The sequence below is a fragment of the Salmo salar genome, chromosome ssa28, assembly GCF_905237065.1.
Source record: "Salmo salar chromosome ssa28, Ssal_v3.1, whole genome shotgun sequence".
Taxonomy (NCBI): domain Eukaryota; kingdom Metazoa; phylum Chordata; class Actinopteri; order Salmoniformes; family Salmonidae; genus Salmo; species Salmo salar.
This window is the reverse complement of record NC_059469.1, coordinates 33,562,044-33,577,746: the sequence shown is the minus strand read 5'-3', so window position 1 is coordinate 33,577,746 and position 15,703 is coordinate 33,562,044. Positions and strand designations below refer to the sequence as shown.

At 40.9% G+C, this 15,703-nt stretch overlaps 1 protein-coding gene across 10 annotated transcripts in view; it reads right to left on the bottom strand.

The window, feature by feature from the left end:
- LOC106589879 (histone acetyltransferase KAT6B) overlaps positions 1-15,703 on the bottom strand; it is a 102,750-nt gene that overhangs the window by 86,603 nt on the left and 444 nt on the right. For 3 of the 10 annotated variants that reach the window (XM_045710444.1, XM_045710446.1, XM_045710447.1), the window contains exons 1-2: positions 14,485-14,765; positions 12,279-13,207 (exon numbers count right to left, since the gene is read on the bottom strand). In XM_045710444.1, coding sequence (XP_045566400.1) covers positions 12,279-12,968 — 690 coding nt within the window. In that variant the 5' untranslated portion in view covers positions 12,969-13,207; positions 14,485-14,765. Of the gene's footprint in view, positions 1-12,278; positions 13,208-14,484; positions 14,766-15,703 lie in introns of those variants that run through there. The other 7 variants (XM_045710442.1, XM_045710450.1, XM_045710445.1 and 4 more) reach the window with 4 other exon arrangements.

Here is a 15,703-nt window from a genome sequence, read left to right as displayed (position 1 = left end):
CATTTGAGTCAATTGGAGGTGTACCTGTGGATGTACACTGCTCAGAAAAAAAGGGAACACTAAAATAACAAATCCTAGATCTGAATGAAATAATCTTATTAAATACTTTTTTCTTTACATAGTTGAATGTGCTGACAACAAAATCACACAAAAATAAATCAATGGAAATCCAATTTATCAGCCCATGGAGGTCTGGATTTGGAGTCACACTCAAAATTAAAGTGGAAAACCACACTACAAGCTGATCCAACTTGATGTAATGTCCTTAATAACCTCTTATGGCTAGGGGGCAGTATTTTCACGGCTGGATAAAAAACGTACCCGATTTAATCTGGTTACTAATCCTACCCAGTAACTAGAATATGCATATACTTATTATATAGGGATAGAAAAGACCCTAAAGTTTCTAAAACTGTTTGAATGGTGTCTGTGAGTATAACAGAACTCAAATGGCAGGTCAAAACCTGAGAGATTCCTTTACAGGAAGTGGCCTGTCTGACCATTTCTTGAACTTCTTTTCCATCTCCATCTTTTACTAAGGATCTCTGCTCTAACGTGACACTTCCTACGTCGTCCATAGGCGCTCAGAGCCCGGGAAAAAACAGAATGTCGTCATCCCAGCCCCAGGCTGAAACACATTATCGCCTTTCTCAAGTGGCTGATCAAGGGACTCTGGGCTTAGGCGCGTGACTTGACCGCCCCCGTCTTTGTGATTTTTTCCTCTGTTTGCCGAAAAGGAGATTCCCGGTCGGAATATTATCGCTTTTCTACGAGAAAAATGGCATAAAAATTGATTTTAAACAGCGGTTGACATGCTTCGAAGTACGGTAATGGAATATTTAGAATTTTTTTGTCACGAATTGCGCCATGCGCACGACCCTTCTGTTCCATTTCGGATAGTGTCTGGAACGCACGAACAAAACGCCGCTATTCGGATATAACGATGGATTATTTTGGACCAAACCAACATTTGTTATTGAAGTAGCAGTCCTGGGAGTGCATTCTGACGAAGACAACAAAAGGTAATCAAACTTTTATAATAGTAAATATGATTATGGTGAGTGCTAAACTTGCCGGGTGTCTAAATAGCTAGCCCGTGATGCCCGAGCTATGTACTTAGAATATTGCAAAATGTGCTTTCACCAAAAAGCTATTTTAAAATCGGACATATCGAGTGCATAGAGGAGTTCTGTATCTATAATTCTTAAAATAATTGTTATGCTTTTTGTGAACGTTTATCGTGAGTAATTTAGTAAAATGTTAGCGAATTCCCGGAAGTTTGCGGGGGTATGCTAGTTCTGAACGTCACATGCTAATGTAAAAAGCTGGTTTTTGATATAAATATGAACTTGATTGAACAAAACATGCATGTATTGTATAACATAATGTCCTAGGGTTGTCATCTGATGAAGATCATCAAAGGTTAGTGCTGCATTTAGCTGTCTTCTGGGTTTTGGTGACATTATATGCTAGCTTGAAAAATGGGTGTCTGATTATTTCTGGCTTGGTACTCTGCTGACATAATCTAATGTTTTGCTTTCGTTGTAAAGCCTTTTTGAAATCGGACAGTGTGGTTAGATTAACGAGAGTCTTGTCTTTAAATAGCTGTAAAATAGTCATATGTTTGAGAAATTGAAGTAATAGGATTTTTAAGGTTTTAAATCGCGCCACAGCTTCAAGTGGCTGTTACGTAGGTGGGACGAATTCGTTCCGCCTAGCCCATAGAGGTTAACTATGGGACAGAATTTGCTTTTGGGCTTAAAATGTGTGCCAGTTCGTTGATGTGTTTCTTGGCCCGAAACAGTGTTTTGTGAAAACACATGCTTAAGTTTAATCTTACGGAAGAATTTGAACAGATCTACTTTCGTATCAAATGGTTTATCTGTACATGTAGGTACAAAAGAGAGACCCTTAGATAAGACTGAGACTTGAGCGTCAGTAAGGTCTTTTTTGGAGAGGTTAATTACCGCGTCCTGCTGTAGCGCCGTGTCCACGGCCTGTGATCCTGGTCTCCTCTTCGACCGCTTGCCTCTCCTACATCGTTTCTTTTCTTTCGTAGAGCCTTGTGTTGCTTCCGGGCTAGAAAAACCGGCTGTGTGCCATGGTAGCTGGAGTCACTGTCTGTAGGGAATTCGCTCTCGGTGGATGCCTCTGTGTCCACATTTCCATGTCCTCCTGCTGCTGCGTATCTGCGTCCCTCAATAAGTGGTGTGTCCCTACGTCGGCCTCTCCGTGCTCCTGTCCTTGGGCCTTCCCATGCATACACCTGGTTAAGCTGGTAATCCTCTGTGTAACGCTGATATTTCTTGATCTTTGTTGCTTGTAAAGAGTCTCTGTATTTCCCAATGGACTGGTTGATCGCGTCGTCTATGGCTGTAAAATTAAGGCCTAGAATCTCCTTCATAACAACCTCATGTTCGCTAATCTTAACTACAACTTCTTTTGCTTCCTTCGACACATGCTCAACGATTAATAACATTAAATCTAGTGAACATTTATTGAGTATATCACTCCATTGATGAACGAAAGTTTTGTTGTTTTTCCCTATTGTAGGCTCCTTCTGTATTCTCAGTCCTCTTGGAATGCGCTTGTTGCGCCAATACTCGCTAAGAGTGGTGCCATGCAGGAACAAACGAGTTTCTTTCTCTCGAAGTCTCTGGAGTTGGATTGTCTATACACTTTTGTAATATTTGTGAAATACATATTGTTATGTTTGGTAGCACTTATTTATTTATTTTACTTTGCCTCCAACCCCTTTCCATACGTGGAACGGATGTGGGTGGGGCTAGGTCTACATAGAGGTGCTGTTTTCAGAAAATTCACAAAAGCTCTGACGAAGGCCGTTAGGCCGATACGTAAGCTTATTAAATATCAGTGATACTATCAAGAACAGTGTGTGGTTTCCTTTTTTTCCTTCAAATGCCTGAAGGTACCACGTTCAGCTGTACAAACAATAGTACGCAAGTATAAACACCATGGGACCACGCAGCCGTCATACCGCTCAGGAAGGAGACGTGTTCTGTCTCCTATAGATGAACGTACTTTGGTGCAAAAAGTGCAAATCAATCCCAGAACAACAGCAAAAGACCTTGTAAAGATGCTGGAGGAAACAGGTACAAAAGTATCTATATCAACAGTAAAACGAGTCCTATATCAACAAAACGTGAAAGGCCACTCAGCAAGGAAGAAGCCACTGCTCCAAACCCGCACTTTTTGGAGAAATGTCCTCTGGTCTGATGAAACAAAAATAGAACTGTTTAGCCATAATGACCATCGTTATGTTTGGAGGAAAAACGGGGAGGCTTGCAAGCCCCCATCCCGGGGCTGGCAGCATCATGTTGTGGGGGTGCTATGCTGCAGGAGGGACTGGTGCACTTCACACAATAGATGGCATCATGAGAGTGGAAAATTGTGGATATACTGAAGCAACATCTCAAGACATTAGTCAGGAAGTTAAAGCTTGGTCGCAAATGGGTCTTCCAAATGGACAACGACCCCAAGTATACTTCCAAAGTTGTGGCAAAATGGCTTAAGGACAACAAGGTCAAGGTATTGAAATGGCCATCATAAAGCCCTGACCTCAATCCTACAGAAAATGTATGGGCAGGAGTGAAAAAGCGTGTGCGAGCAAGGAGGCCTACAAACCTGACTCAGTTACACCAGCTCTGTCAGGAGGAATGGGCCAAAATTCATCCAACTTATTGTTGGAAGGTTGTGGAAGGCTACCCGAAACGTGTGACCCAAGTTAAACAATTTAAAGGCAATGCTACCAAATACTAATTCAGTGTATGTAAACTTCTGACCCACTGGGAATGTGATGAAAGAAATAAAAGCTGAAATAAATCTCTACTATTATTCTGATATTTCACATTCTTAAAATAAAGTGGTGATCCTAACTGACCTAAGACAGGGCATTTTTACTAGGATTAAATGTCAGGAATTGTAAAAAACTGAGTTTAAATGTATTTGTCTAAGGTATATGTAAACTTCAACTGTATATCCCATCACAAAACTACTGTTTCCACAAAAGCTGCAAATTCAGATTCAACTTCATGTGAAAGGCCATAGGTGTTTGGAGCATTTCTGTTCAAACTAATTCCAATCACCAGAACTGTTCAAACTCTAGTAAGTATCTAAATAGGCTTTCACTTGATCACAATAAATCATTCACAAGCATAGGCTACTTTACATCCCCTGTATCCCCCAAAAGCTGCAAATTAATATTTAACTGGATGTGAAAGGCCTAGGTGTTTGGAACAAATATTCATCTGCAGGGATGTTATAGTGAAATAGCTACAAGCTTTTCATTGTGATAACTAAACAAAAGGCCCGTGGGACTGCATGAAAAATAAAGGCATTGTTACATTAAGGACAGACCTTAGTTGGCCCGTCTCAGGGACTAGCTAGAGATAGGACTCACTTTTTAGGTAACCTGAGCATATGAGCCTTTTTAGAGCGTTACATCACAGCTAACCTGAGCATATGAGCCTAAGATGATATAACAAGTGCAGTGCATCTGTAGTTGATAAAGTCAAATCTCACAAGTTACATGGCACTTCAAAAATGAATAAAAGCGAATGTGGCTAACAAATTAAAAAAGTATAGTCTGGTCCAGACTGGGCTTGTCATTGGAGTTGTTTTCCAGCAGGGAAAAGCTTGTGACTGGTGATTAAACCGAGAGAAATAAAAAAATAAAGAAAACCTCAAAGTGGAGCTCATCTGAAAAAGAACAGAAAAAAAATAAAAAAATACACAGCTGAAGAAGATTCCACTGATTGACTAGGGGATTCCAAATGAAGTACATTACAGGAAATTAGAGTGCTTGAAAAAGACACAGTTGTGTTCCGCAAAGGGGGGGGGGGTGCAGCTCTATTAAAACACTGCTGCTGTTCTAGAAGCCAGGCAGAGCTGCACTGAAGAACAGGTTACATAACAGTGAGGGGAGTGGAGAAAAAAAAAAAAAATCTCATTCCTTACCTTTGTTCCTGCCAAACACTTTAGAATATAATAAACTTTCACCCAAGAATGCTCTTTTCCAAGACTTTCTCATTTCCTATACCCACTAGTTATGAGTTGTTACTCGCTAACTGCAAGGACTAGGACATCCTTATGAAATACACAGTGAACTAGAAGAGCTTAGTGATGTCACCACCAAAATAGCATGAGAGCAGAGTGTTATTGTAAGTCTACAAAAGGAGACGGGCCTAGACATTTCAAATGAGGAGATTCCCCCCCAAAAATTCAATCAATAATACGCTTTTTATTACAGGAGGACAGTGTCTTAACATTTCAGTTTCACTTGGGTCTGACCAGACACCGAAACTTGTCACTGCACAGTCGAGGGTGTTATTTCCTGATATTCATAATGAAACTGAAGGGTAGATAATGTCTCCAATAGTGGAAATGGCAATCTAGAATGGTTTGCTGTAGGCATGTTGGTAATGGGGTGCACATTGTGCTGAACGCAGGTGATATTTAAGGGCTGCTAGGCCAGTGCTTGAGATGGCATGAGAGATGTTGGAAGAGCTATACGGCTGTTCAGCTCTTCCTCTAAGTTGTTACAGCCTTTTACCTTGTCTCTCCCCTGTTTGGTTTGCTACACATTTATTTTTACTCTCTAATCTAAGTTGGCGGGGGTTTTCTTTTCCTTTAGCTTGTCTGATATCAAGAAAATCTAGTTGGTGTCCATGGTGGGTGTTTGTTAAGACCCGGCTTTCCAGAACCAATTTCAAAACCCCACCTGTTTCATTTTGATGTCAGTGGTTCATTTATAAGTTTCATTTTTGTTCTGAGTGACGATTTGTTGGAGTTCTTGTTGGGGAACGTAACAAAATGGGGGCTCATCCGGGATCTTGTTTCCCATGAGTACGGTAGTCACTCTAAATCACCTACTCTGAAGCTCTACTGTGCAGGAATATGAGTGTTCAAAGGGCAGTTTTGTGGTAGAGTTTGTCACTGACAACCACTCAGAAGCGTTCTAAGATTGGTGAAATCAGTGGAAACTTGCATAAAAAAAAACACTCACACTTTGATATGCAAGCATTTGTGGGGAACCCTACCTGGGAAAAACTGGATAAAATGTACAAAAAGGAAATAACAGCTCATCCTTGCAAAGCATTATGAAAAGGGTCCTATGGGCTATAGAGTAAAACCCGTAGACGTGCACCTGAGATAGAACAAAAGAACAAAAGGCTAAATGGGCGCAACGGAGATTGGAGTTGGAGCAGGTCATTTGTTTAAAAACCAGATAGAACTGGGAGGCCACCAAAGCTACACTAGAACAAGACGAACGTTCAGCCAGAGAACGTGAGCATTCCATTAAAAAGAGATAGAGATGGAAGCATTTTGAATGCAGTCAAGCCATCCTGTACCATAAAAAGAGTTAGATCTTGGTCAGAACAGCTGGCTTGTACCGCCTTTCAAAGAAAAAGGAGGTGGACGTATATTTTACTTTGTTTGAGCTGATTGCCACATCTCTAAAATGGCCATGAGATATCTGGTGACTGCTCCTTATGGTAAAAGCTCAGAAAGTGTACGTCACTTTAGCTCATGACACTGTTAAACTACCCTTCAGGCTTACAAGTTGGTCCCAGAGGCATACATACAACAGTTCCGTAAATAACGAAAAACAGTGTCGCAAAGTCCTGTTGAATTTGCAAGAGAACAAGCAATGTCTTTTTGATCGGTGGCGTGGTTCACGAGGTCAAGGCCCTCGAGGATTGAAAAGACGCTCATACTACTTCAACAATTACTTTCATGAAAGAGTTGCTACCTACATTTACTCATTCTTGAGAAAGCTCAAGTCCTTGCAGATATGTTTTGTTATCCCTACACAAAAAGCAATCCAGAAGTCACCTCCTACAGCAAGGATTCAAACATTTTCTACAGTGCCCAAAGACAAGAAATTGCCAGAAACCTGGTTCTTTGTATCCAGCAGTTTGTCATTAACGCCATGAGAGAAAGGACACAGTCTCTCAGTGTCCTAAATTGAAACAGAACAAAATAGGATAAGATTACTTTATTGATAAATTGCACACAAGGTCTAAACAAAATCTGACTTCCACTTTTAACCCAACCCCCTCCGAAAAAGACAGACAGTTTATAAAAAAATATATATTTTATCTGCTGCTGCGCATGTTGTGTATTTTGTGGAATTGCGTTAGACATAGGGGGAAAAATGGATTTCCCCAGGTCATCATTTTATATTTTCGGGAAATGTGAAGTGTTCCCGGGACAGTCCCGGTTACCCATGTTATTGGGAGTGTTTTTATTTTGGAGAACGTGAGCAAAGAGATGCGTCTATATTTATTGTCTTAAAAATGGGGGAGGTGTTACGGGTTTCTCAATAGCATGGGGTGCACACTGATTGGAGTCACCTCGTCAGCCTGTGTGTTGCACCTGTGATGTCACAAGTTATATTTAACCCCTTACACTCGTGGGAATTTCCCCCCGACCCTCCCCGACTTTGGTGATAGCTACTAAAGAGGGAAAATGTACTTGTTATGCCTGTGATGTGGTTGTCCACCTAGTTTTAAGATGAATGCACTAAGTGTAAGTCACTCTGGATAAGAGTGTCTGCTAAATTACTAAAATGTAACTGGTGTTTCCAAGTGGCCACACACACACACACCTCTCCAAAGTGTCCACAGTTCCTAAGTAATTTCAATGCACTTTTATGACTCAGAAGAGTCTTCAACTATAAGGTGTTTTTTTGAGCTCTCCTAGCTGTGCTGTTGAGGAACTAGAACAAGCACACTTGTAGCTGTTAAGTTTGGAACACAACCCTGCATCCCCGCTGTTGTTTACACAATCCAAAAACGGTCCATTATAAATCGCAATCTGGGTCAGGTGGGCATCATTTGAAAGCTTGTTCTATTACAACATGACTTGCTAAACTAGAAAATACGATCTTACAGTGTTAGGCTTTCAGTAGAGAATTCAGAGAAGCAAATCGTACTTTAGGTCCGCATAGAATGGAGTCATTTGTGCATTCAGATGCATGGCCCGGGGCAAATTTGCTTCACAATAGGACAAACATCGGATCATTATGTTCAGGACAACCCAGGGTATAACGCCATGTCATCATGTAACTGTACATCAAAACACAGATCATAAACGTTGACTCTGTATATTACATGACTTTAATGATATGGAAATGTGAAGTGCACGTTTGGACTCACAGGTGTTTTGGCTTACTTGTACGACATCAAAGCAATATTTATTAGTCTTCAACGTCTCATCTTTCAAAATACATTAAGATCTAATCAAATCCTCTTCATTTACAGTATTTCCCTCACTCAGACAACCAAAAATGTGCAAGAGTTGTCCAATTAGAGGGAGGGATGGGTCAACTTGTCAGTCAAAACCCATATAGAGCTGTGAAGCAGAGACCCTGAGCTCTGACGTCATGTATAGCATGTTACTGTACAGCCACTGCGTTTATATTTAGGCACTTAGTGTCCAAATCTGCCATTTTCAAACACTTATACGGGTGCGAGTGTGAAGGGCCACAGCTGCTGGGCCAGTGCTGCTGAGCCAGTGCTTGAAATGGCATAAGAGATGTTGGAAAAGATACACAGCTGTTTAGTTCTTCCTCTGTGTTGTTAAACAAAGTTTTATCCTGTGTCTCCCCTGATTGGTTTGTTGTTACTCCCTAACCTAAGTTGGTGGGGGTTCTCTTTCCTTCAGGTTGTCTCATATCAGGCAAATCTAGTGGGTTTCCATGGTGGGTGTGTGTTAAGACCCTACTTAGCAACACCTAGACAGTTGTTTAAAGCAACAGAAAATGGTACACTTCCAATGCTTTGGCCTTCACTGTGAAGTTCTCTTCCATTTTTAACCCTGCTGTTGTGTTCATTTCATGTATATTAATTCTGTGTTCCCAGTCCAAAATGACCACCCCATTAAAGCTGATTATAAATCCATAATAATACATATTACCACCTAATGTTGCGTTAGATCTTTTTATCAACTTAAGTTCTTGTGAACATTACAAATTTAGAACTTCTATTTGCTATTCATGGCCTGTAGGCCTCATTGACTTGAGCTCATACAACTCGTTTTTGAGTAAAACAAAAGCATAATGTATGCATTATTTGGACTATGACAAATACTCAGAAAACATAGTGCTATTTATCAAAGACTACTTTCTGTCAAAGTTTAACAAGGACTCTCTCCTACCTCTCCAGTGTCATGACAAAAAGCCTCACGTACAGTATATCGTTTGGTCATTGTGCTGCCACAGAATGAATTGTGAGCAAGGCCTCAAAAAAGCATTATATACCAGAGCTGTGAGAAAAGTTCTACATAAACTCAGCAAAAAAAAGAAACATCCTCTCACGGTCAACTGCGTTTATTTTCAGCAAACTTAACAAGGTTCAACAACAGACATGTGACTAACAGAAATTGAATAATGTGTCCCTGAACAAATGGGGGTGGGGGTGTCAAAAATCTAAAGTAACAGTCAGTATCTGGTGTGGCCACCAGCTGCATTAAGTACTGCAGTGCATCTCCTCCTCATGGACTGTAGCAGATTTGAAAGTTCTTGCTGTGCGATATTACCCCACTCTTCCAAGGCACCTGCAAGTTCCCGGACATTTCTGGTGGGATTGGCCCTAGCCCTCACCCTCCGATCCAACAGGTCCCAGGACATGCTCAATGGGATTGAGATCCGGGCTCTTCGCTGGCCATGGCAGAACACTGACATTCCTGTCTTGCAGGAAATCACGCACAGAACGAGCAGTATGGCTGGTGGCATTGTCATGCTGGAGGGTCATGTCAGGGTGAGCCTGCAGGAAGGGTACCACATGAGGGAGGAGGATGTCTTCCTTGTAACGCACAGCATTGAGATTGCCTGCAATGACAACAAGCTCAGTCCGATGATGCTGTGACACACCGCCCCAGACCATGACGGACCCTCCACCTCCAAATCGATCCCGCTCCAGAGTACAGGCCTCGGTGTAACGCTCATTCCTTCGACGATATACGCGAATCCAACCATCACACCCTTGGTGAGACAAAACCGTGACTCGTCAGTGAAGAGCACTTTTTGCCAGTCCTGTCTGGTCCAGCGACAGTGGGTTTGTACCCATAGGCGACATTGTTGCCGGTGATGTCTGGTTGAGGACCTGCCTTACAAGCCCTCAGTCCAGCCTCTCTCAGCCTATTGCGGACAGTCTGAGCACTGATGGAGAGATTGTGCTTTCCTGGTGTAACTCAGACAGTTTTTGTTGCCATCCTGTACTTGTCCCGCAGGTGTGCTGTTCGGATGTACCGATCCTGTGCAGGTGTTGTTCCACCTGGTCTGCCACTGCGAGAATGATCAGCTGTCCGTCCCGTCTCCCTGTAGTGCTGTCTTAGGCGTCTCGCAGTACGGACATTGCAATTTATTGCCATGGCCACATCTGCAATCCTCATGCCTCCTTGCAGCATGCCTAAGGCACCTTCACGCAGATGAGCAGGGACCCTGGGCATCTTTCTTTTGGTGTTTTTCAGAGTCAGTAGAAAGGCTTCTTTAATGTCCTAAGTTTTCATAACTGTGACCTTAATTGCCTACCGTCTGTAAGCTGTTAGTGTCTTAACGACCATTCCACAGGTGCATGTTCATTAATTGTTTATGGTTCATTGAACAAGCATGGGAAACAGTGTTTAAAACCTTTACAATGAAGAGCAGTGAAGTTATTTGGATTTTACAAATTATTTTTGAAAGACAGGGTCCTGAAAAAGGGATGTTTATTTTTTTGCTGAGTTTGTTATTGAAACAATGTTGCAATTGTTTGTGAGAATGCCAACAGGTATGGCTACCGTGGGGGAAAATATTATATTGGGGAAAGGTTCCCGTGGGGGTTGCCATGGAACCAAGAAGGGGAGTGAGGTGTGTGTGTGCTCAAATACACATGCATGTGGGGGTCTGGGAGAGGAAGTGTGTCCATCTGATGAATGGGCATGTGCCTGAACTCAATTTTATACACTAATTGTAGTCTCACCCATTAATTTCTAATGACCGTTCATTTTTGACCAGGAACACCACAGGTGTACAAAAGTTAAATAAAAAAAACAAAAATGTAATGAAAATCATCAAAATGTATTTTGTGTGTGTGTGTTCAGATGCCCTGTGTGGACAAAGTCATGGAACCTTATGACAATCGGATCAAATGAACTACATTTTTCAGAGAGAAAACTTGCAAACCGGTCCAATTCGACTGGAATACAGCAGGAGGGTTAAGTACAAAACTATTGTCAATACTGTATTGTTCACCTGCAGCATGAGTTACTGCGTAGTGTCAGTGTTCGAGCCACAATCTCTGCAGATTGAAAAGCATAAGTCTTGTGTCATAGTCAAGAAAAAAACAATGAAGGCTAAGAGGAAGTCTTTATGGCCCTATATCATAGGCTATACTGTATATCCCCAAGGCATTCCCCCCTCCCTCCCTCCCGTGTTATCTCAAATAACTTCAAAGCTACTGTCCGTTATTTACTCTCCGTCTATAATAACATAGTCCATCTATTCTGTCAAATACAAGCACGGCCAGTTAGTTACAAAGCATTTTCCCCGAGCAGAGAAAATGTCAACAATGCCTAGTTCTCAAGTACACACTAAACTAGCAACAAGATCTACTGCTGTGTTTCCAAGCAGCATTATTATATCACAACAGCTTGATTCAAGCCCACAGTGAGCTACCCTATTCATCACAACAGTCAGCTATCATCCAATTGCATTCCTCAAGAGCAGCTTCATCAACCAGTACTTGAAGCCTATTAGTGAGAGCCTCACAAGTCCTTAACTGAAACCAAATCTGACTGAATATTTAGAAATGAGACATATTGGTCAAACACAATAATCAAGTGTCTATTTAGCTGGCTAATGGGATAATATAATACATTCCATTTACCAGATGCTTTAATCCAAAATGACTTAGTCATGCGTACATTTATTTTTTAAGTATGGGGGTGGGGGGGTCCCAGGAATTGAACCCACTATCCTAGAGTTACAAGCACAATGCTCAACCAACTGAGCTACAGAGGGAAAGGACATAAACTATTATTTTGCCAGTGGGTGCGCCGATTGATCCATGACTAAAATAAACACGGCCTCTATAATATAAAAATAAACTGTTGTGAAAGAAGGAGATGTAACATCAACATAAGCGATAGCCTGAAAAGGATTCAGAGGCTATGAGTAGCATGGTGTATCTACAGTGAAAGAAGGGGATACAGTATTATCAGCATAGACCACTAGAAACAGAGGAAGACAGGAGGCAAGTATCAGTATACTGTACCTGGTCTCTCTCATGTGGAAGAAGAGTGACACACAGAAGAGCCAATGGGGAAGCACCTGGACACCTCTGGCTCCTACCCTCAGCTCCATTAACCCCCTGGTTCAACCTGTAGCGCGGACCATCCTTTGCCAGCCGGCCGTTTTTGACTGCCCATTTAGCGGCCAGCCGTAACCTCTGCTGGAACCCCGGGTTGTCCTGGACGTGTGATGGATCATCCTGGTTCCTCAGGTACCTCTGGATGTTCTTCAGAGAGGAACCACGGCTATCATCCAGACCCTCGATGGCCCTCCTCAGGACTTTATTCCAATCAACATGGCGTAGGTCACTCGGCTTCCATATAGATCCTTTAGACGATGGAATAGAGAGGTTTGCACTTACAGGTTTGAGCGATGATGATGATGATGATAATAATAATCCTCTCCCAGGGTGCTTGGGGTCTTTGTATGACACGTTCCCCTTATTGGTGACTTTGAGAATGGAACCATCATGAACACTTAAATCCAACTGTTCCAGAACGGTCCGCTTGTCCAATCTGTGTAAGGTAGCCACCGCATGACAAATCCGCTCCTCGGAAGGCCTCTGTTTTTGCCTTTTGATCTTCTGTATTGCTTCTAGAATCCACTCTGTGTACAGAGGGTTGGTAAGTTTCACCATGGTTAAATCGATGAGATTCAGGAAAAAATTACCCATAGAGATTCCCACTTGTTGTGAAACATTTGGTACATCCAACACATCTTGAAAAGGTCAAAAAGGTACTGTTCCACCTCGGAATCAATACATACAATACTGCTGTAAATCCTCATCCAAGGTAGTAACTCACGTCACCTCACAAAAGAAGACAAAAGTAGCCAGAACGTAAATTCCTTGAAGGTTGGGACTGTTACCAAACGACCTAGAACACAATTCCTTCATATGAGGTCATACAATTCCTTAAAAGAAAAACAAAAACAAGATCACAAGTCAAGAATAAGTAATACTGTAATATAACAAAATCAATAACAGAACCATCATTTTTACCCAGCACCTTTACTGTAGAGTATCAATGTACTAGTGGGCTAGCCTAGCACACATTTCGTCAATAGTCACATTAGTCAAAGACCAGATTGATTTGATTACTGGTAGAAATTTGTGGAGGGATACACCCTAGTATACACTTGACACATTGGATTAGTAGTCTCTTACATTCTGAGACATCACCATAACATCAGTTTAATACTGAGAAGCATTACAAAACATAAAATGAAGGTCAATAACATTCTAGAGAAACAGATGGGTTATAAAGCAGTTCAGACAGTTTTAAGATTAAGACATTCTAGGGTGGTTAGGGAAAGGCTAATGTTATTTAAGGGCAATTCCACAGTAACACAGCAACCCAAATCCTTCACTTTAAAATGTTACAACAACAACAAAAAAGTTGCAAAAAAACTGACTATGCACAATGTCTACTTTTAACAATTTCACACAGAAAATGAAATAAAAACAATTTAATTGAAGAACAGCAGTCATTCTGGTATCAAACTTCGCATCTGCACTGTTCTTGCATGAAACTTGTTCAAAGTAGTCGTTGTGCAGTTATATGGTTTGTTTAACTTCGCAATCATTGGTTTTCGTTTGACATACATTTTAAAGTGAAGAAAAAAAAATCTGTCTCACTCTGTTGCCATGGAATTGGCCTTAAATCCGTAGTCTGAGTCTGATAACATAATCCATTGATTGACATAATCTTTATTTTACCACAGTACTACATTAGGTTAAGATTCATTAGTCATGACACACTGACTATAACCATCACGACAAGGGAGACGAAATGTAACCAGTTAAATAGATGTTACAATTGTTCGTGATATCGTTATCTGTTAGATAAAATGTTTCATTGCAACATCACCAGCTGACTGGGGTAACGTCAGGCTACTCTGTGGCGAAGTTAGTGTTTTCATCAATCATATCGTTTTCATATTAGTACCAAGTAGCGCAAGAAGGGCAATGGAGTTTGACTTTTTGAACGTGAGTTTGACAGCTTGGATACGTAACGAGCGACAAACAAGGATTTTGTTCATTTTAGCTTGAATGTCAGCCGCACACCGTCAATTCATATTGTTGAGCTTTTTGACAGCTGTCGAGGGATGGTTACCGGAAATTTATGATGACAATTTATGTTCAAATTAACATGAAACGCAAACGAGCGAGAAGATAATATGTAACAAACCTTGACTTGTATCAGTTGAGTTGTAAGAAATAACAGTGCTGGCCTGCATTACTGACGTGACCTAAACAGTCGCCATTTTGTTACAATGTTGTAGTTTACATAAATCCGACATGACGATGATTACAATCCAATGGAGTCTCATTAAACCTTACCTACACTAATGTACCCTCCCTAGCAACTTTAATATTGGCTGTAAAGACAAGATCCGATTTCTGGTTTGATAAAGTACATGCCAATCATTATAATATAATATATGAGCTCAGTTTAGAAGGGACTGCGTTTGCTGCTTGATCTGTCACTACACTTACTTGACCCGCCTTTTAAGGTGTCTTCTCCTATCATGGATTGATGTTTTATTTACCCAGAACACTTATCGTTTGAATAAATGAGTGCACTACAAGGACAATTTAATAGGCACATATATATATAATTTATATGATCATTCATTAACATAATAGTTATCACAGATTGTTGTCTAAATTAATGATTTAGGCTATATCCAGTGTCAAACACCAGCCCACCTTTACTACGACTCCTTGAAACAATTGGTTACACTTGAAAATGATTTGGATCATTTTTTGACTTTAATTGGTTGTTTGTTATATCCATCATTTATTTGCAAACATGGTGAAGACTTGACTGCTGATTTAAAGCAGCAAGTTTTTAAAAGGTTTGAAGGTGAGATGGGCTATTATCGTGCTAGTGTTGTGTATGCTATCCGACACTTATTTTCCCACCATTAGAACCTGTACTTCTCTTTTTTATTTTCCACTCTTGTGTAAACCCACTAAAGAAATCATTTTTTTTTCACTAACCTAAACTCATGTACCAAACGTGGGGCTAAAGAATAAGTAGGGCAACCTATAAATAATCATTCAGGATTTCATATCCATCAAGCGGTAGAATTTCTCCACATTGCAGGAGCGCCTGCCTGCATTTAGGCTATAGCGATTATTAACGTTCTACGTAAATCATGACAACACTTCTTATGGGAATTATTTTGCCCTGCATTTCCAACTAGAAAAAAAATGAGCACATGGGGGAAATTCCACATACAAACTAAGAAGTTGAACCTGGTAAGAGTAACATCATCTTCACTGATCCTCAAGAATAAATGTAACCTATCGCTACAGTTTCGCGATCCATCCATTTCTCACTCGACTCGCGGGTCCATTCTCGTTTACACATTAATAGTCCGTGATATACAGCATCCTTGAAA